Genomic DNA, 21,862 nt, shown 5'->3' with positions numbered 1-21,862 from the left:
GTACTCTGAAAAAAAAGTTTTAAAGATATTCACACAAAGTGAACCTGTCATCAGGATTTTCCTAAGTAAACTACAGACAGTGGTAGGCTGGCGCAGTTAAACTGATTAAAATTATACTTGGGGTGAAGAAATCAGTCTTGTGGTTCTTGTGTAATCAGTGCTAGAAGTTTACAGCTAATGGCATGCCCGTGTTCTGAACCAGAACTGTAGGCAGAGCTTTATCTTCCTGCTCTAAACCAGGGAAAGACCTGCCCACAGGCAGCCCCAAAGCAGAAACATGTTCCTCATCATAGAGACAGACTGTTAATGCTTCGGGGCGGCCTGTGAGCAGGTCTCTCATCGGTTTCTCTGACTTAGAGCAGGAAGATAAGACTCTGCCCACAAGCTGCACTGAATCAGGAAGTTGAAAACAGGCTCAGGGGTGAAGGGGTTATATAGCGCCAACATATTCTGCAGCGATTTATAGTTTAACAGTTTCAAACACAACAGTCATAAGTAACAACATTAACAATAATACAATAATTAAAACAAAATAAAACGAGCCTGCTCGTGAGAGCTTACAATCTACAATGAGGTGGGGGAGATACAGAGTACAGGTGTGTATTTACAATGATGTATTTACAATGATGGTCCAGCCATCTTCAGGGGGTGGGGGATAGATAGAGATAGTGAATGGGCTACACACACTTACACATAAAATGACTTTGATTAGGGAACATGATAGGCCGCTCTGAACAAATGTGTTTTGAGCGAGCGCCTAAAACTGTGCAAGTTGTGGTTGGTCCTAATTTCTTGGGGTAGAGCATTCCAGAGGATTGGCGCAACGAAGGAGGAGTCGGGAGTGGGAGGTACGGATTAGCGCAGAGGTTAGTCGAAAGTCATTTGCAGAGCAGAGCAATTGGCTAGGCAGACAGAAATGAGGGAGGAGATGTAAGGGGGTGCCGCACTGTGGAGAGTTTTGTGGGTGAGAAAAAGTACTTTGAATTGTATCCTGTAATGAATGGGCAGCCAGTGTAACGACTGGCGAAGAGCGGACACGTCTGAGTAACGATTAGCCAGATGGACGACCCTGGCTGCTGCATTAAGGATGGACTGGAGAGGGGAAAGTCGAGTGAGGGGAAGGCCAATTAATAAAGCATTACAGTACTCCAGGCGGGAGTGGATCAGGGCAACAGTGAGGGTTTTTGTTGTTTCCATGGTGAGAAAAGGGCAGATTCTAGAGATGTTCTTTAGGTGTAAACGGCAAAAGCAGGCAAGAGATTGTATATAGGAGGTGAAGTAGAGATTGGTGTCAAACATAACACACAGACAGCGCGCCTGCTGCCGGGTGTTATTGTGGTGCCACCCACGGAGAGGGAAATGTCAGATTTAGGGAGGTTAGTAGATGGCGGGAGGAGAAGAAGTTCAGTTTTGGAAAAGAAGAGTTTCAGATAGAGAGCAGATATGATGTTGGAGACTGCGGACAGTCAGTGGCGTTCTGTAGTACAGCGGGGGTAAGGTCAGGGGATGACGTGTATAGTTGTGTGTCATCAGCATAAAGATGGTATTGAAAGCCAAATCTACTGATGATCTGTCCAATTGGGGCCGTGTAGAGAGAGAAGAGAAGAGGACTGAGCCATGACGTACCCCAACAGTGAGAGGAAGAGGAGATGAAGTGGAGCCAGTGAACAAAACGCTGAAGGAGCAGTCAGAAAGACAGGAGGAGAACCAGGAGAGAGCAGTGTCCTTAATGCCTAGTGACTGGAGCCTACAGAGTAGGAGATAGTGGTCAACAGTGTCGAAAGCTGCAGAAAGCTTGAGAAGAATGAGCATAGAGTGGTGACCATTACATTTTGCTGCCCGAAGGTCATTGGTCACTTTGATAAATGTAGTTTCTGTTGAATGTAGGGGGTGGAAGCCAGACTGTGAAGAGACTAGGAGGGAATGTGTGAAGAGGTAACGAGTAAGGAGTAGAGGTACCTTCACACTGAGCGACTTAACAACGATATCGCTAGCGATCCGTGACGTTGCAGCGTCCTGGATAGCGATATCGTTGTGTTTGACACATAGCAGCGATCTGGATCATGCTGTGACATTGTTGGTCGGAGCAGAAAGGCCAGAACTTTATTTCGTCGCTGGATCTCCCGCAGACATCGCTGAATCGGCGTGTGTGACGCCGATTCAGCGATGATTTCACTGGTAACCAGGGTAAACATCGGGTTACTAAGCGCGCCGCGCTTAGTAACCCGATGTTTACCCTGGTTACCATTGTAAATGTAAAAAAAAACAAACAGTGCATACTTACATTCCGGTGTCTGTCACCTCGCCATCATATTCCCGCACTGACTGTGAGCGCCGGACGGCCGTAAAGCACAGCGGTGACGTCACCGCTCTGCTTTATGGCCGGCCGGCACTGAGACAGTGCAGGGAAGCTGAGGCCGGGGGACAGACACCGGAATGTAAGTATGTAGTGTTTGGTTTTTTTTACATTTACAATGGTAACCAGGGTAAACATCGGGTTACTAAGCGCGGCCCTGCGCTTAGTAACCCGATGTTTACACTGGTTACCAGGGGACTTTGGCATCGTTGGTCGCTGGAGAGCTGTCTGTGTGACAGCTCTCCAGTGACCACACAGCGACGAAACAGCGACGCTGTAGCGATCGGCATCGTTGCCTATATCGCTGCAGCGTCGCTTAATGTGATGGTACCTTAGATCAGGCGCTCCAAGAGTTTAGAGATAAAGGGGAGATTGTAGACTGGTCTGTAGTTGTGTGTGCAGGATGGGTTGAGAGCAGGTTTCTTTGATGCAGTAATGATAGAGTGTTTGAAGGAGGAGGGGAAAATGCTCGAGGAGAGGGAGAGAGGGAGAGATAAATGATGGTAGTTACTGCAGGAGATGTGAGGGAATGGGGTCAGTAGTACATGTAGTCAGATGAGAAAAGAGGAGGTTGTAGACTTCTTCTGTGGTGAGATCAAATGTGGAGAGTGAGCCAGGGGAAATGCAGGGAGGGATGGGAGTCATGGCACCTGGTGGCTGGGAGCTGATTTCCTGATGGATATTATCTATTTTCTCTATAAAGTGGAAGGCCAGGTCATCAACACAAATGTCTGTGATAGTGGCTTGTGCTTTCGGCCTGAGGAGGGAGTGAAAGGTGTCAAAAAGTTTCTTGGGGTTGTAGAATAGTGAGGACATCAGGGTGGTGTAGTAGGTCTGTTTGGAGAGGTGAAGGGCAGAGTTATAGGTTCTTAACATAAAGTTGAAGTGGATGAAGTCTTCTGGTGTGCCAGTTTTCCTCCAAACGCGTTCAGCACTCCTAGAGCATTGCTGGAGAAATAGAGTTTGCAATGTGAGCCAGGGCTGTTTTATTCTGTGCTTGGAGGTTCTGAGGGTGAGGGGAGCTACTTGGTCAAGGTTGCTTCTGTGAGTGTCATTGTAGTGGTGTACAGCGAGATCAGGACAGGAAAAAGAGATTGGGGACAGAGATGAGCGTAGGTAGTTTGTAAGTGTATGAGGGTTAATGGCTTGTAGATTTCTGACTGTGTGGTAGGTAGGAGTGTGCTGAGGTAGGTGAGGATTTGTGGGCATGAAGGAGAGAATGTTGTGGTCAGAGAGGGGAAGCGGTGAGTTATCTAGGTAGGAGAATGAACAGAGCCGGACAAAGACCAGGTCAAGGGTGTTACGGTCTTTATGTGTTTCAGAGGTTGAGAACTGTGAGAGGCCGAGAGAAGTGGGTAGTGATAGAAGCTGGCATGCAGATGTGGAAGTGGGGCTGTCAATGGGGATGTTGAAGTCTCCCAGGATAAGGGTTGGTAGCTCTGAGGACATGAAATCCTCCTGGAGCAGAACAATATTGTATCATACAATTATTAGGTTCTGTAGAAGGACGTAGATCTGGGTATTTATTATGATGGAATATAGGCTGAACTGGATGGACAAATGTCTTTTTTCGGCCTTACTAACTATGTTACTATGTTACTATGTTATGTAAATGAGGCAGCCAGGCAGAGAAATGGTCCAGGAAGTGGGTGGGTGAGCTTGGGGGCCAGTATATGACCGCTACTCTGAGTGAGAGGGGACCGAAGATCCTGATGGTGTGGACCTCAAAAGAAGGGAATGAGAGTGATGGAACTGGGGGGATGACCTGGAAAGTGCACTGCGGGGACAGGAGTAAGCTGACTCTACCAAAAAGTCTGTTTGTGGGTCTCGTCGAATGGGAGAATTGTAAGCCACCATGGAAAATGCAGCAGGGGAGACAGTGTCAGAATCCTGAATCCAGGTTTCAGTGAGGGCCAACAGATTAAGAGAGTTGTTCAGAAATTAAATGTGCAGGAAAGGAAGTTTGTTACATACAGACAGTGGATTCCAGAGGGCACAATTAAAAGAAAGAGATGAAGGAGTGCAATTAATATTAATAATGTTTTGATATGAGGTAGGGTAGGGTATTAGATTCTGCAGTAAAATAATTCTAATGTATTGTTGATCATAATAATAATAATAATAATAATACTTGCAAATATGTTTTTTTACATCGTTGCATTTCCATATTATTTACGGGCAATAGGAAATGCCTAAAGGACAAATAAAATATGACCCAGGTGCAAATTGTCACCAATGTATTTGCAAACCCTTGAGCCCGGCACTGTCAGGCTGAATTGCACTTCAAAGACACAGACGCTTGCTATTCAAGAGTGGATCAGCTTCTGAATAATAGACCTCAATGAGGCACAGGCCACAGACCAAACCAAAGCTTTTCTTAATCCCTCCTGATCTGTGCGGGCTTTAGGAATAAAATGACTATGAAAACCTTTGGTGCAGCTGACAGGAAATAAATATTCAAGAGGACAAATGCAATATGAAGGCACAAGCTTTGTCTATTAACAGACAGGATCAGTAGCATTGAACCTCTCAGAGGAGAACATTACAAGTAGCCGTATTCCCCGAGTGCAGAGGTTAATCAAATCATACATTCAGTCAGGCAGGAGGAACTAAATGAACCTGCCAAGTATATATGCAAGGGACGCATTATTAAGTACTTCAATTGTGCATTTAGCTTTTTATTTTTCAATAATTTTTATTCAGAAATTCACTTTGCCCGATTTCTTATGGCACATTAATCATGCGTGCTCTTTTAATCTCTAGCACAGATTAAATCCCCAGAAAACCACTTTCTTCATTATTAAATATCTTCCTTTGGTAACATTATGGTAGGCACATACAGAGGCTTCGCATGACCACTCAACACTACCCCACTTGTTTTCGTAAGAAATGACTTCATAATTTAAAACTTAGGAGAGAATAGTGCTAAAACGCTAAATATCACGGAGGAATGGGAGACAAAATGGAAGTCTTCAGGCATACATATAGAGGAGTAAGCGCCATTTCCCCTCTATTGATTACACTGGTACTGCAGTTTACCATCTCTCAAATGATTGAAAATAACCTGGGGTACCAGGGACAGCCACAACTGTATGTTACACCTCATTCACACATCAGTATTTGGTCAGTAATTTGGATCAGTGTTTATTTCTCAAAGCCAGGATTGGAACTTGGAACAGAGGAAGAGAAAAATTGAAAGATTGACACCTGTTCTGTGTTTTGGAGAAGCTCCTGGTTTTGGCCTAGAAATACTGATGAAATACTGATCAAAAATTCTGATGTGTGAATGAGGCCTGAGGTATTATGACGGCATAAACAAAGAAAGGGGCATAAAAAGATTGTAAGGACTTTTATGCCACCAGGGGAGTAAGGTTCTGTTTACCCTGACTAACCAGCGGCACTTAATGACCACAGATCGATAAACATATTCCGATCTGTGGTAATTTAAAAGCATGTTTATACAGGCAGACTACAATAAACGACGAGCACTGAACAATGCATACTAGATCCATCAGTGCACATAGGCTGGCATATTATTCTTGGCAGTGCCAATCCTGTTTGCAAGGTCAGCAACACATGCGGATATGCTTTTACCTTACTGCATAATATAGTAGGACCGATATCAGAGCCATCACCCACTAATGATCGATATTGAGAATTCTGAGACACACACATATATATACACTGTATCCAGTATATATATATATATATATATATATATATATATCACACAAAGAAAGGAAGGCAGCACTCCAATAGATTATGAAGGTGAAAAAGCTGTGAAGTTTATTTCAGACCCACATCTCGCGACGTTTCGGCTCGCATTGAGCCTTTCTCAAGCAGTGGGTGGTAACAAATTGTGTCCTTATATACATATACCATTCAATCATTTACATAGTAAATAGCCATACATATGTTTACAGTCATTGTGATAATTTTACATTATACTTAATAAACGCTCCATGTGTTACCTTGGTGTATAAAAGTGCAATGTGCTAAAGTGCTTAAGACTCCTCTTACTTCCACATTCCCATTGATATTTCTGCTTTTAAGGCTGTTTATATTTCATTCTCTAATATATATATAATAATTCATACCCGCTGATATTAATAAAACATAGCGCTTACCCCGCTGGACAGATTGAGTCACATGGAGGACTGTATCGCCGCTAAATTCGGCGTTCTCTAAAGTTTACTGCGCATGTCAGAACCTCCCATATCCACGTGGTGTGGAGCCAGCCAGTGAGACTACAAGCGCTCCTTCCTTCTACCTGCGCGTGCGCATAGGAGCTATGTCTGCCCCACACCTCCATCTTAGTTGTGGCACTATGTTTTATTAATATCAGCGGGTATAAACGTCACAGCTTTTTCACCTTCATAATCTATTGGAGTGCTGCCTTCCTTTCTTTGTGTGACATATTACGTGGATGGACATGAGGATGGTCTTTTCCAGGAGGCCTGGCACCCATTGGTGAGCTTTGTGCTGCACTCATTTTTTCTTATCTATATCTATATATATATATATATATATATATATATATACTGCTCAAAAAAAAATAAAGGGAACACTCAAATAGCACATGCGCTGACAACAAAATCACACAAAAATCATCAATGGAAATCAAATTTATTAACCAATGGAGGCCTGGATTTGGAATGATACTCAAAATCAAAGTGGAAAATCAAATTACCGGCTTATCCAACTTCAGTGGAAATGCCTCAAAACAAGGAAATGATGCTCAGTAGTGTGTGTGTGGCCTCCACGTACCTGTATGACCTCCATACAATGCCTGGGCATGCTCCTGATGAGGTGGCGGATTGTCTGCTGAGGGATCTCGTCCCAGACCTGGACTAAAGCATCCGCCAACTCCTGGACAGTCTGTGGGGCAACGTGATGTTGGTGGACGGAGCAAGACATGATGTCACAGATGTGTTCAATCAGATTCAGGTCTGGGGAAAGGGTAGGCCAGTCCATAGCTACAATACCTTCATCTTGCAGGAACTGCTGACACACTCCAGCCACATGAGGTCTGGCATTGTCCTGCATTAGGAGGAACCCAGGGCCAACCGCACCAGCATATGGTCTCACTAGGGGTCTGAGGATCTCATCTCGGTACCTAATGGCAGTCAGGCTACCTTTGGTTTACTGACCCACTGCCAAACCGGTCATGCTGAAGGATGTTGCAGGCAGATCTTTCTCCATGGCATCTCCAGACTCTGTCACGTCTGTCACATGTGCTCAGTGTGAACCTGCTTTCATCTGTGAAGAGTACAGAGCGCCAGTGGCAAATTTGCCAATCCTCGTGTTCTGTGGCAAATGCCAAGCATCCTGCACGGTGTTGGGCTGTGAGCACAACCCCTATCTCTGGATGTCGGGCACTCAGACCATCCTCATGGAGTTGGTTGTGCAGACACATGCACATTTGTGGCCTGCTGGAGGTCATTTTGCAGGGCTCTGGCAGTGCTCCTCCTGTTCCTCCTTGCACAAAGGCTGAGGTAGCGGTCCTGCTGCTGGGTTGTTGCCCTCCTATGGCCTCCTCCACGTCTCCTGGTGTACTGGCCTGTCTTCTGGTAGTGCCTCCAGCCTCTACGCTGACAGACACAGCAAATCTTCATGCCACAGCTCGAATTGATGTACCATCCTGGATGAGCTGCACTACCTTAGTCACTTGTGTGGGTTGTAGAGTCCGTCTCATGCTACCATGAGTGTGAAAGCACAACCAACATTCAAAAGTGACCAAAACATCAGCCAGAAAGCATTGGTACTGAGATGTGGTCTGTGGTCCCCACCTGCAGAACCACTCCTTTATTGAGTGTGTCTTGATAATTGCCAATAATTTCCATCTGTTGTCTATTCCATTTGCACAACAGCATGTGAAATTGATTGTCAAACAGTGTTGCTTCCCAAGTGGACAGTTTGATTTCACAGAAGTTTGATTTACTTGGAGTTATATTCTGTTGTTTAAGTGTTCCCTTTATTTTTTTGAGCAGTGTATATATACACACATGCACACACACACTCTACTGTAGTTGGATTTTCTCATTAAAACATTATGTAAGTAAAGAGTGCAAGCTGTTGTTACATCCTGTTCTACAGACGGATGTGCGCCTGAGTTTAGAAAGTCCTTAAAGTGTGTGTCTAATATGTTTATGAAAGCTGCTCATTGTTTAGATTGTATTATCCCAAGGGGACCACACAGAGATCTACAGGAAAAGAATATCACCCATCCATTAGTGCCCTTCATATATACAGTGGGGCAAAAAAGTATTTAGTCAGTCAGCAATAGTGCAAGTTCCACCACTTAAAAAGATGAGAGGCGTCTGTAATTTACATCATAGGTAGACCTCAACTATGGGAGACAAACTGAGAAAAAAAAATCCAGAAAATCACATTGTCTGTTTTTTTAACATTTTATTTGCATATTATGGTGGAAAATAAGTATTTGGTCAGAAACAAACAATCAAGATTTCTGGCTCTCACAGACCTGTAACGTCTTCTTTAAGAGTCTCCTCTTTCCTACACTCATTACCTGTAGTAATGGCACCTGTTTAAACTTGTTATCAGTATAAAAAGACACCTGTGCACACCCTCAAACAGTCTGACTCCAAACTCCACTATGGTGAAGACCAAAGAGCTGTCAAAGGACACCAGAAACAAAATTGTAGCCCTGCACCAGGCTGGGAAGACTGAATCTGCAAAAGCCAACCAGCTTGGAGTGAAGAAATCAACAGTGGGAGCAATAATTAGAAAATAGAAGACATACAAGACCACTGATAATCTCCCTCGATCTGGGGCTCCACGCAAAATCCCACCCCGTGGGGTCAGAATGATCACAAGAACGGTGAGCAAAAATCCCAGAACCACGCGGGGGGACCTAGTAAATGAACTGCAGAGAGCTGGGACCAATGTAACAAGGCCTACCATAAGTAACACACTACGCCACCATGGACTCAGATCCTGCAGTGCCAGACGTGTCCCACTGCTTAAGCCAGTACATGTCCGGGCCCGTCTGAAGTTTGCTAGAGAGCATTTGGATGATCCAGAGGAGTTTCGGGAGAATGTCCTATGGTCTGATGAAACCAAACTGGAACTGTTTGGTAGAAACACAACTTGTCGTGTTTGGAGGAAAAAGAATACTGAGTTGAATCCATCAAACACCATACCTACTGTAAAGCATGGTGGTGGAAACATCATGCTTTGGGGCTGTTTCTCTGCAAAGGGGCCAGGACGACTGATCCGGGTACATGAAAGAATCAATGGGGCCATGTATCGTGAGATTTTGAGTGCAAACCTCCTTCCATCAGCAAGGGCATTGAAGATGAAACGTGGCTGGGTCTTTCAACATGACAATGATCCAAAGCACACCGCCAGGGCAACGAAGGAGTGGCTTCGTAAGAAGCATTTCAAGGTCCTGGAGTGCCCTAGCCAGTCTCCAGATCTCAACCCTATAGAAAACCTTTGGAGGGAGTTGAAAGTCCGTGTTGCCAAGCGAAAAGCCAAAAACATCACTGCTCTAGAGGAGATCTGCATGGAGGAATGGGCCAACATACCAACAACAGTGTGTGGCAACCTTGTGAAGACTTACAGAAAACGTTTGACCTCTGTCATTGCCAACAAAGGATATATTACAAAGTATTGAGATGAAATTTTGCTTCTGACCAAATACTTATTTTCCACCATAATATGCAAATAAAATGTTAAAAAAACAGACAATGTGATTTTCTGGATTTTTTTTTCTCAGTTTGTCTCCCATAGTTGAGGTCTACCTATGATGTAAATTACAGACGCCTCTCATCTTTTTAAGTGGTGGAACTTGCACTATTGCTGACTGACTAAATACTTTTTTGCCCCACTGTATGTACATATACAAGGAACATGAGATGTCATCAATACTGATTTCTCCTCAAGGTCTTGACAGGTGAAGAAGCCATGGTATGGCTTTCCATATGTGTCACTTAGAAGATATGCTGAACCAGTAATAGTGCCAGAGAATTTCTTAAATTAGGCTATAGATTGTGTCAGAGCGGAGTTGCTAACTTCATTTTTTATTCTTTCTGGACACCTTCTCAAAAAACCCCAGACAGCCAACATTTTTTTATTGGTACATTAGAAAACCATAATAAATCAGTAACATTTTAAGTGCTACATTTCTGCAGCCCATAATTGTGGAAAAAGTGTCCTATTTTTACAGATTGTCCAGGAAGTTTTGGACATTTAGCAACCTTGGGTCAGAGATGGCAAATTGTAAGATATTATTTCAAGTTTGTGTCTAAAACCAGATTCTTTTAGATAAGCCTTGGCTCTGATCCAGTTCTCCCAAGGTATTTAGCAGATAAAATGGAGTTTTCCCTACAACTTTCAGTTGTCAGTCTGTCCTTCTCTGCAAATTTAGATTGTGAGTGGGGATAGGACGTAAGTGACGTCAGTTTCTGAACAGGACTGTGAAATAGCCTTGCGTTATAAGAGTAACAGATTTGAGTTCAACAAGGGAGGAGGCTGTGGATTAAGGGGTTATCCGTGACTTTTTTATTTTTTTCTCATGGGCTAAGAACTGACAAGTAAATAGTTGTTATCTACCTACCTGCACTGCTCGGCGCCTATCTTTGCCGGCTCGGAGTAGTCATGACAACTCCTGCTGGCAATACTGCTGCTTCCCATGATGTCACGTCAACAGAGCAGCTCTTTCTCTTCCGCTTTGCTCTGTCGATGGGGCAGTTAGGCAGCGAGGAGCCGGCTGTCAATCAGCACGACATTGGCAAGCACACCCCGTCAACAGAGCAGAGCAGAAGAGAAGCAGATGCGCTGTCGACATGCCATCATGGGAAGCTGCAGGAGCAGTCGCTGATCACTCTGGACTAGCAGAGTCTGGTGCCGGACAAAACATGCATTAGTTAGTATGTACACGCCAGTAAAATAATACTGGATATCCCCTTTAAAAAAATACGAGGAAATGGAATTTGAGATTTTCTTTATTGATCCAAAACGCAAACCAATGCGATCTGCAATAAAAAGGAAAATCCCTTGTGCATCCCATGCGGCAGAGAGGATGAAGAATTGTAGAAATTAAGTTCATTGTTTTCACAGCATTAGAGAAATCTATTTGATTACCCAGTGGCGTAGGAAGGAGGTGCGGGGGGGGGGGGGCGGTCCGCCCCGGGCGGCACAATGCGGGGGGCGGCCGGCACTGCAAGAGAAGAAAAAAAAAAAAAAAGACGCCCCTTTAAATCTTCGGGCGGCGCCGTCCGCCGCCACGACCAGCTCCCCCCACCCCCGCTCCCGCTCCCGCCCCCCGCTCTAAAATACTCACCTCTCCTGGTTCCTGCGGCTTCAGCGTCCTCTGACTCTGCGACGTCTCAGAGCAGAGGGCGCGATGACGTCACTACTGTGCGCGCCGCTCTGCCTCTCTGTCCTGAGCGTCGCAGAGCCGGAGAGACGCTGACTGCACCGGACCTGCGCTAGGAACGGGAGAGGTGAGGATTTTACTTTTTTTTTTCTTTATGTCTGACTGTCTGGGGGCAATGCTGGACACTATACAGGAGACTATGGGGCAGATTGCTGGACACACTGGGGCAATACAGGAGACCATGGGGCAGATTGCTGGACACACTGGGGCAATACAGGAGACCATGGGGCAGATTGCTGGACACACTGGGGCAATACAGGAGACTATGGGGCAGATTGCTGGACACAATGGGGCAATACTGGAGACCATGGGGCAGAATGCTGGACACACTGGGGCAATACTGGAGACCATGGGGCAGATTGCTGGACACACTGGGGCAATACAGGAGACTATGGGGCAGATTGCTGGACACACTGGGGCAATACTGGAGACCATGGGGCAGAATGCTGGACACACTGGGGCAATACTGAAGACCATGGGGCAGATTGCTGGACACACTGGGGCAATACTGGAGAGCATGGGGCAGATTGCTGGACACACTGGGGCAATACAGGAGACCATGGGGCAGATTGCTGGACACACTGGGGCAATACAGGAGACTATGGGGCAGATTGCTGGACACACTGGGGCAATACTGGAGACCATGGGGCAGAATGCTGGACACACTGGGGCAATACTGAAGACCATGGGGCAGATTGCTGGACACACTGGGGCAGTACTGGAGAGCATGGGGCAGATTGCTGGACACACTGGGGCAATACAGGAGACCATGGGGCAGATTGCTGGACACACTGGGGCAATACAGGAGACTATGGGGCAGATTGCTGGACACACTGGGGCAATACTGGAGACCATGGGGCAGAATGCTGGACACACTGGGGCAATACTGAAGACCATGGGGCAGATTGCTGGACACACTGGGGCAATACTGGAGAGCATGGGGCAGATTGCTGGACACACTGGGGCAATACTGGAGACCATGGGGCAGAATGCTGGACACACTGGGGCAATACTGGAGAGCATGGGGCAGATTGCTGGACACACTGGGGCAATACTGGAGACCATGGGGCAGAATGCTGGACACACTGGGGCAATACTGGAGACCCTGGGGCAGAATGCTGGACACACTGGGGCAATACTGGAGACCATGGGGCAGAATGCTGGACACACTGGGGCAATACAGGAGACCATGGGGCAGAATGCTGGACACACTGGGGCAATACTGGAGACCATGGGGCAGAATGCTGGACACACTGGGGCAATACAGGAGACTATGGGGCAGATTGCTGGACACACTGGGGCAATACTGGAGACCATGGGGCAGATTGCTGGACACACTGGGGCAATACTGGAGACCATGGGGCAGAATGCTGGACACACTGGGGCAATACAGGAGACTATGGGGCAGATTGCTGGACACACTGGGGCAATACTGGAGAGCATGGGGCAGATTGCTGGACACACTGGGGCAATACTGGAGACCATGGGGCAGAATGCTGGACACACTGGGGCAATACTGGAGACCCTGGGGCAGAATGCTGGACACACTGGGGCAATACTGGAGACCATGGGGCAGATTGCTAGACACACTGGGGCAATACTGGAGACCATGGGGCAGAATGCTGGACACACTGGGGCAATACTGGAGACCATGGGGCAGAATGCTGGACACACTGAATACTGGAGACCATGGGGCAGATTTCTGGACACATTGAGGCAATGCTGGAAACTGGGGCAGATTGCTGGACACACTGGGGGTAATATGCTGGACATACTGGGGCAATGCTGGACACTGGGGGTAATATGCTGGACACACTGGGGCAGACTGCTGGACACACTGGGGAAAGGCTGGACACTGGGGCAGATTGCTGGACACACTGGGGGCAGTGCTGGACATACTGGGGCAGATTGCTGGACACACTGGGGGTAATATGCTGGACACACTGGGGCAGATTGCTGGACAACATGGGGGTAATATGCTGGACACACTGTGGCAGATTGCTGGACAACATGGGGGTAATATGCTGGACACACTGGGGGCAGGACTTGAGGCATGGGCAGAATGTAGACACGGGGCATGATTGGAGACACGGGGCAGGATTGGATCATGGGGCAGGATGGATACGATGGAGGCTGGTGGGGCAGGATGGGGAGATCATATGGGGTAGAATGGATACTCATGAGGGCAGGATGCGAGAACATATGGCTGGAGCCAGGAATGAGATAAACGGGGCCAGGGTGGGTAATAGTGTTACCATAGGTAATAATTAAGGGATATTATTACTGCAGTGATGTATTTATTTTATTTTTTGAGTATACTGTTTTAAATGGGGGGGCGGTCCTGTTACTGTGCAGAGTGACACTATATCACCTTTTTTTCTTCATGTGATGTAATGTAGAAGTTGTGAAAAATTAAGTAATGTGTTCTGCAAGCGGAGCTCGAGATAACTGTGTTATTTCCTGCAGAAACGAGTCCTGGCTGGAAGGAATGATGGCGGTCTGTGCTGGATGAAAGATGAAGGACTTCACCTAGAGACGTCACTGGTGAGTCAGTGTTACCTATACACTGACACTATACACTGTATACTATATACAGAGGTCCTGTGTACAATGTCACCAGTGATCTCTGTATTACCTCTACACAGACACTGCATTCTAAGTACAGATCTCCTGTGAATACTGGCACTTATGGTGATAGTATTGTGGGTTTTTTTTTATTACTGATCAGTATTGTAGTATTCAGTCACTATGTGGTGGTAATATGTGGTCTGGAAATGGTGTTGTGGTATTTGTCCCTTGTATGTAGTATTATTCGGTCACTATGTGGCCTGGTCATGGTGTGGTGGTATTAAGTCACAGGTGTGGCATGTGGGGGTGACACCATTAGGCCCAGTTTAAGTTCTACAAAATAGGAAAACCATTTTTGGTAACCTTTGTGTGTATTGAGCCGGGGGGGGGGGGGGGGGGGGGGCTGGGGGGTGCGCCAAACTCGGGAACAGCCCCGGGCGGCAAAAGCTCTAGCTACGCCTCTGTGATTACCCATATGTAGTATACCATTTCAACTACCCTCAGATTTAGTAAGATTAGTCAGATAATTACCTGACCTGCATCATTCCGCTCTTTCTACAGTATCAAACCCGAAATTGCCTAAAAGTGAAGCTCTTAAATTTGTCTTCTAAATAGATTTGTAGCAAGTGAACTATTCAGGGTCTCCTCTTGGGACGTGGGGTCATTTTTAAGCTATAAATCAGAAGGAAGTGCCAGGGGAGAAGGTGATTGTTTAATATGATGGCAGATGGCGTGTTACATAACCCCATGTTCACTATGTTTTCACCACATCCCCAGGGGTGCATGCAGAATTAGTACACTCATTAGCATTTGTTTGTCTTGGACTTCTGACAGTCATCAAACTGACGAAAGCCCTATGTGTTACCGATAAAAATGAGACCTGGAAAAAAAATCCCCTTATATATAGGAAGAGGAGCGGGATGAAAGATGCTATGGCAGCTCCATGTGATTGCTCTTTTTGTAATCTACCACTAAGGCAAGCAACAGTTCTGGGCTGAGACTAGTAAAAAAGAACAATGTCACACATTAGACTATATCCCAGCCACCCAGCCACAGTACTCTGACCAAGGATCTAGCCTACAATGCAGTCCTGACGTTGTATTGTGTTGTCAGTGATGACAAAGGAGGCCTCTTCTTCCGGCACACAGGTATTGGTGCTTTTCATGCATTCACTTTCATTGTATAGCATTGCTCTCAGTGGAATTCAGAGCTGGTGCCCATTGTAAGACGGCATCAGATTATATTTTATATGTCAGCCAGGTCACAGATAAGGTAACTTAAAAGAGAGCGGTATGAATGACAGAAGATAGCAAGTCTGACACCAAATGAAAGTCTGTAGGCCAGTGCATGCTAACTGTGCACAATACAAGCCAGTTCCAATGTCTAACACCCTAAAGAGGACCTGATGCACCAAAAAGGAAAGAGTTAAAAGGGGTATTCTCATATCCAAGATCCTATGCTAAAATATAGTTGGCGCAATAATAATCATAATAGCAAATACTTCCAATTAGAAATGTAGTATAGTCCTTCTGATAAGCTATGTCGCTTACCCCATGAGCAGGGCATTGCAGTATCTTAGGTATCCATGGTTACAACCAGTAACAACTATCACTACATGAGTGGTTGTAACCATGGATACCTAAGCTACTGTAATGCCCTGCACATGGGGTAACCGACATAGCGAATCAGAAGAACTATACTTCATTTCTAATTGGACATAATTGCTAATATTATTATACCTACAACATATTGGGATGGAATTTTGGAGATTGGAATACCCCTTTAAGGCTAATTAGTGAGAATTGAGAATACCACCATGAATGTTCCTCTATACAACACATGGCCGAATTATACCCATCTTCCTGGCACACAAAACATTGGAAAATATGGTCTAAAAGTCCATATTTATTAACATTTGCTCTGTCCAACCACAATAACTGTTGCAGAGGCTTCATTGCCATTTCTCAATGTACGTGACCAGTCTTGTGTGTAAAACAACACTATTGCTACATAACTCCACTTTTCCAGGCAAACATGATAAAACTGCCACTTATCCCCACTGCGTAATCACGGCCTAATACTAACTTCAGAAATAAACAACAGGTCTAATGAAGGAAATGAAATGGGAAAGCTAGCAGCTGATCTCATGTTTGGTGGTCTCCTGACTGATGTTATGGGGAAGAGGTAGTGGGTGTGTTAGATTTTCACACATATAAACCTTGTTTCTGCATTAGACAAGTCTTAATTCCATCACGCTCAGTTTGTTGTAGTTGTCAGAAGAAACATTTGGCTGACTGAAAGCTATAAGTCATTTAGATCAGTTAAAATGATCTACGATCAGTAGCAAAACTGATTCATGATATCGTTATGAATCCTTTACAAACAGAAGCCAATATACCAGGGTGTACAAAGCCTGACCAACAAACACAAAGCCTGACCAACAAACACAAAGCCTGACCAACAAACACAAAGCTTGACCAACAAACACAAAGCCTGACCAACAAACACAAAGCCTGACCAACAAACACAAAGCCTGACCAACAAACACAAAGCCTGACCAACAAACACAAAGCCTGACCAACAAACACAAAGCTTGACCAACAAACACAAAGCCTGACCAACAAACACAAAGCCTGACCAACAAACACAAAGCCTGACCAACAAACACAAAGCCTGACCAACAAACACAAAGCCTGACCAACAAACACAAAGCCTGACCAACAAACACAAAGCCTGACCAACAAACACAAAGGAAATATTTTCTTGGGTCTTGAAGGTTTATATCTTATCATATCCCTCCATAAAGGTTTAGGTCCAATGATGGGACACTTCTTCTAGTGTTCCTGTATATATTAGAACAGGTTTCTATTGTTTTTTTTTTAGATTTTTTTCTATACAATCTGAATCTCAAAAGATTAAGACCAAAATCCTGTATACTGCATGATTCTCTAGGGTTGTCCCATAACTGCAACTTATCATCTCGCCGTAATGTTTGGACCTGTAGAAATCATGAGAATGTGGCTTCCACATCTACTGTCTGAATCTGGAGCTCTATTCTCAGTATCGGTAAGGGTGTCAACAGTAGGACCCCCAATTAATAAATGATCATGATGATAAGTTGTTATTATGTTGCTAAGGCTTCTTTCACACTTCCGTCGGTACGGAATGGACGTTGTGAAAATTCGGCACAATGTGGGCAGCGAATGCAGTTTTTCAACGCATCCGCTGCCCATTGTAAAGTCCCAGGGAGGAGGGGGCAGATGCGCATGCCGGTAGGAAATGCAGGATCCGACGTACGAAAAAACGTCCCCTTGAACGTGTTTTTCGATAGGGCGGTCCGCTAAAACACGACGCATCCAGTGCACGACGGACATGACGTATGGTGATACATCGCGATCTGTCGGCAATACAAGTCTATGGGCAAAAAACGCATCCTGCGGGCAACTTTGCAGGATGCGTTTTTTGCACAGAACGACGCATTGCGACGGAGGCCAAACAACGCAAGTGTGAAAGAGGCCTAAGTTGTGATTATAAGATAATCCCTTTGATACTGTAATTTTACCTTTATCTAGACCACAGATGTCTTTGCCTCTCACATTTTAGCACTCATGCACCCAGCATAATGGCGGAGTGGCAAAACGTAGAGGATGTTCCTAAGTTCAGATCTATTGGGAGCTATATATAATAATGAAAGGCATATGCAGATAAAATAGGGGCCTCTTATTTAATTGGAGATTTAAAAGGGACACTTATTTTGAGCACATAATCCCTCAGGCAATCAATGGTACCTAAGAATATGTGTGAATTTAAGTAATTACTTCAATACTATATTATGTTTAGTTGTTGACTGATTCCAATAATTCTCTCTTCTGAAATAACATACCACCCACTCAAGAAGCAATTTTGAGGTCGGTATTCTACTCTATGCCGACCAATATTCTTCTCTACAATGCATTTATATGAATTCAGCCTGTCATAGGAGAATGCGAGCAAGAATATGACTCAACTAAGGCCATTACGTTTCTGCCGGCAGAAAATGAATTTTAGAAGATTTTTTTGCAAAATTATATGGTAGTTTAGTATAGTGACTTCAATGATGTCCCCATTTGGAATAGGAAATAGGAATAAATGAAGTATGAAACACTGGACTATGAATGTACTTTATAATAACTCTGGGGTCCCTTTAGTTGTGATCCCTCAAAATACTAGCTGGAAACGTAGAACCAATGTAAAGATACAACAAAGTTTCAGGATCTGCTTTCTGAAGTAATCCACATTTAAATTATTGACCTTCCAAGTTATTTGTGTTGATAAGGTTAGATTCACATATGTCGTTTTTACACATCTCTTTTTGTTTCAAGAAAAAGGGAGAAGCCAGCGCTGCCTATGGTCAGAACGCAGTACATAAAGTGCAAATGCGCATATTGATTTCTAACTGTATTTAAAATGAGACATTTAGCAAACAATTGATCAATTCTATGAGCTACCCCGCCATGTCACGGCATTCTCATAATGGGGCAGTCCTACACTACGTTTTTTATATTCGCTGTGCCATAAAGGCCTCCTAAATAAATTAAAAGCAAGACCACATTAAATGCAGACTGTACCTGGAGCATTTCTGAATCACTCCCATGTGGTAATCCACATTTAAATTATTGACCTTCCAAGTTATTTGTGTTGATAAGGCTAGATTCACATATGTCATTTTTACACATCTCTTTTTGTTTGTATCCAGTATTCATAAAAATCATGTAAGTAGTTACAAATACTTTGCTTAAGGCCACATTCACACATGCAGTATTTTACCTCAGTGTGTGTAAGCCAAAACCAGGATTGGTTGATAAATACAGAGGTGGTGACGTGTTTCTATTAGACTTTTCCTCTGATTGCTCTATTCCTGGTTTTGGCTTTCAAAAACTGAGGTAAAATAGTGACCAAATACTGAATATGTGAACATGGCCTAACAATTAGAGTAATAAATACAGAAAAATCTTACCAAATGTACACTCTCCATCATGGACCTTATGGACAGAACTTTCACCTTGGCTTTGTGTCTTCCAGCTGTGCAGACGTAGAGCGCACACACTTGAATGGGTCCTTCCATCGGAGCCACATACAGCGCCATCCTCTTCACACAAGCAGAACCCCGTTCCATCCGACAAAGAGGAAGATTGACTTCCGAAACTGGATCGGCTTACACAAACCATGCCGGGAGCACAGCGGGACCTTGACTCGTCTCGTCCACCGCATTCCTCTCCTTCTACGCTGAGACACCGGTCACAGCAGTCACACTCATCTTTAGTGAGCAGCTCAGGAGCTGCACAGGTGACAGATCTGCAGGCATCACTGGCACAAGGGCCACAACCGGATGCATCTACTTCATGTATATGGTGCAGCCATAAGGATATTGGTAGCAAAAACAAGAGGTGCTGCATGTCTGGTACTTTACTACTGACACTGTGCTCAGTGACAGGCTGCTCCTGTTGTCCCAAACAAACTGAGTGGTAATGGGCTCTGACAGTAAAACCCTGGACAGCTGAGGCTTAGAAGCCACTCCCCGGGATCACTAATGTGCCAAAGAAGTTTGGAAAAAGGACTGTTCTTTCCATCATTCATTCAGCTCCCATGTGCAGATAAGCCCAGCAAATTAGATACAGTGATGTTCTAGGAAGGACTTCTGTGGGCTCTGTTATCTGCCTTGCCCCTAGCCAAGTGGCTACCACTTTCAGCTTCTCCTGAGAAAGTAAGCCCCCTCTAAGCTGACTGGTTTCATTGAATAGCAGCGGAGAGAAGACAATAGAGCTCACAAAAGATGTGGAGCCACAACAGAGCGCTGCTTTGGAGGCACAGTACAATAAAGCTAAACACTGTCTAAAGATAAACAATGTAAAACATTCCTAGCAAATATGCAAGAAAGTATAGTGATAAAACATGCACACGTGGAGAAATAGGAAATACTAACAATTGTAATGAGAAGTTTGCCATTTATACCTTTTCTTTTAATGTTTCATATAGAAAATAGTAAATCAAATAGTTAAAATGTATAAAGGAAGAAGAAAACTAGTTGTTGGTTTAGTATGAAAGACTCTTATCGAAATACTAAATCAGAATTGCAGCTAAGGTTTCATTCATGAGGGCAGAGAGTTATACCACCTACCTATACAAAAGAACTCACACAAAATATAAATCAGAAAGTAATACACTATATTACAGAAAATATAAAAACACATAAAAAATCTGAGGCACAGAACATGACTCCAATGGATCACAACTCACAAACACATAATTGAAATGCAGTGTGCAAATTACCTCTTCAAAGAGGAAAAGGACTTGAACTGTACTGCCACCTATTGGTAGTAGCAATCCTAAAAGTCAAAGTCAACTCTTCTATTGAGACTTGCCTTACGACTTAGAATAAAAAACAAACCAGAATTTCAATTTGCAGACACCAGGTTTGAAGTGTTACTTTTCTTCAGGGCAAAGCATAACAATCTGATTTGGTTATATACAAGGTCTCTGACTTGGATTCTAATAGGTGACACCTCTCCTTATGGAGCATGACATGCCTGTCATGATGGTGTAAGGAGAATTATAGGCTACGCAATGCTCTTCTGGGTGGCACTAGAGTTCAAGCCCTCTTTCTCTCTGAAGATGCAATTTGCATATTTATTTTCCCAGAGGAGCACTGCATGGCCTATAAGTCTCCTTACACTGGCATGTTAGGCATGTCACTCTCCACAAGGAGAGACATTATCCCTTAAACTGAAATATAGGACATTTGAATACTGTTAAAGTGCATAAATCAGAGGTCTCTCCAGTCCGAATAAAACCTGCCAGCAATTGTAAGATGCAATCAAAGTGTTAAGAGACACAAAGTGCATGCAAACCACATGTGGCCATTGTACGGATGCCTTAACTACATTTCTCTGTCACTTCTTCTGGAGCAAGTGAACCTGAAAATTCTAGGCATCTATTTAAATGAGCCTTATCAAGTCACAGCAGTCATCACTGCGGATACATAATTAAAGCGAACCTTTCAGCAGGATTTTGCTAAGTAAACTACGGACTTTGTCAGGTTGGCGTTGTTATTGTCATAAAAATGACACTTGGGGTGAAGAAATCCATCTTGTGGTTCTTGTGTAACTAGTGTTACAAGTTTTCAGTTAATAAGATGCCCATGCTTCGGGGAGGGACTGTAGGCAGAGTCTTATCTTGGTGCTCTTGGCCAGAGAAACCAAGGAAAGACCTGCCAAGAGGTGCCACGAAGCACAAATAGTCTGTCTCTCTCCGTCTCTATGATGAGGAACATATTTGTGCTTTGCCCACGCCATTTTTTTAAAAATAATTTCTTCTTGATAAACAGCCTTTCTGAAGGCCCCAGCTGTCAGTTTTGAAAATGTTGCCCACCGCGCCTGCGCAGTAGCTGCTATCCGTGTTTATAGCTGTGATCCGATAGCTGCTACTGCACATGTGCCGATAGCGCCATCTTACTGGAAAAGAAGAAAAATTCCTCTTCCAAAATGGCACCGCCTGTG

The 21,862-nt window shown here is 44.5% G+C and overlaps 1 protein-coding gene across 1 annotated transcript in view; it reads right to left on the bottom strand.

The window, feature by feature from the left end:
• IGFBPL1 (insulin like growth factor binding protein like 1) overlaps window positions 1-19,853 on the bottom strand; it is a 115,478-nt gene extending 95,625 nt beyond the window's left edge. Inside the window, exon 1 of the mRNA XM_069766638.1 lies at window positions 19,324-19,853. Within this exon, the coding sequence (XP_069622739.1) occupies window positions 19,324-19,762 (439 nt within the window). The 5' untranslated portion in view covers window positions 19,763-19,853. The remainder of the gene's footprint in view (window positions 1-19,323) is intronic.
• Window positions 19,854-21,862: the final 2,009 nt, after the last annotated feature.

Source organism: Ranitomeya imitator, chromosome 1 (genome assembly GCF_032444005.1).
Source record: "Ranitomeya imitator isolate aRanImi1 chromosome 1, aRanImi1.pri, whole genome shotgun sequence".
In the NCBI taxonomy this organism is placed as follows: Eukaryota; Metazoa; Chordata; class Amphibia; order Anura; family Dendrobatidae; genus Ranitomeya; species Ranitomeya imitator.
The sequence above is the reverse complement of the archived record's forward strand: the minus strand, read 5'-3'. Positions and strand labels throughout refer to the sequence as shown.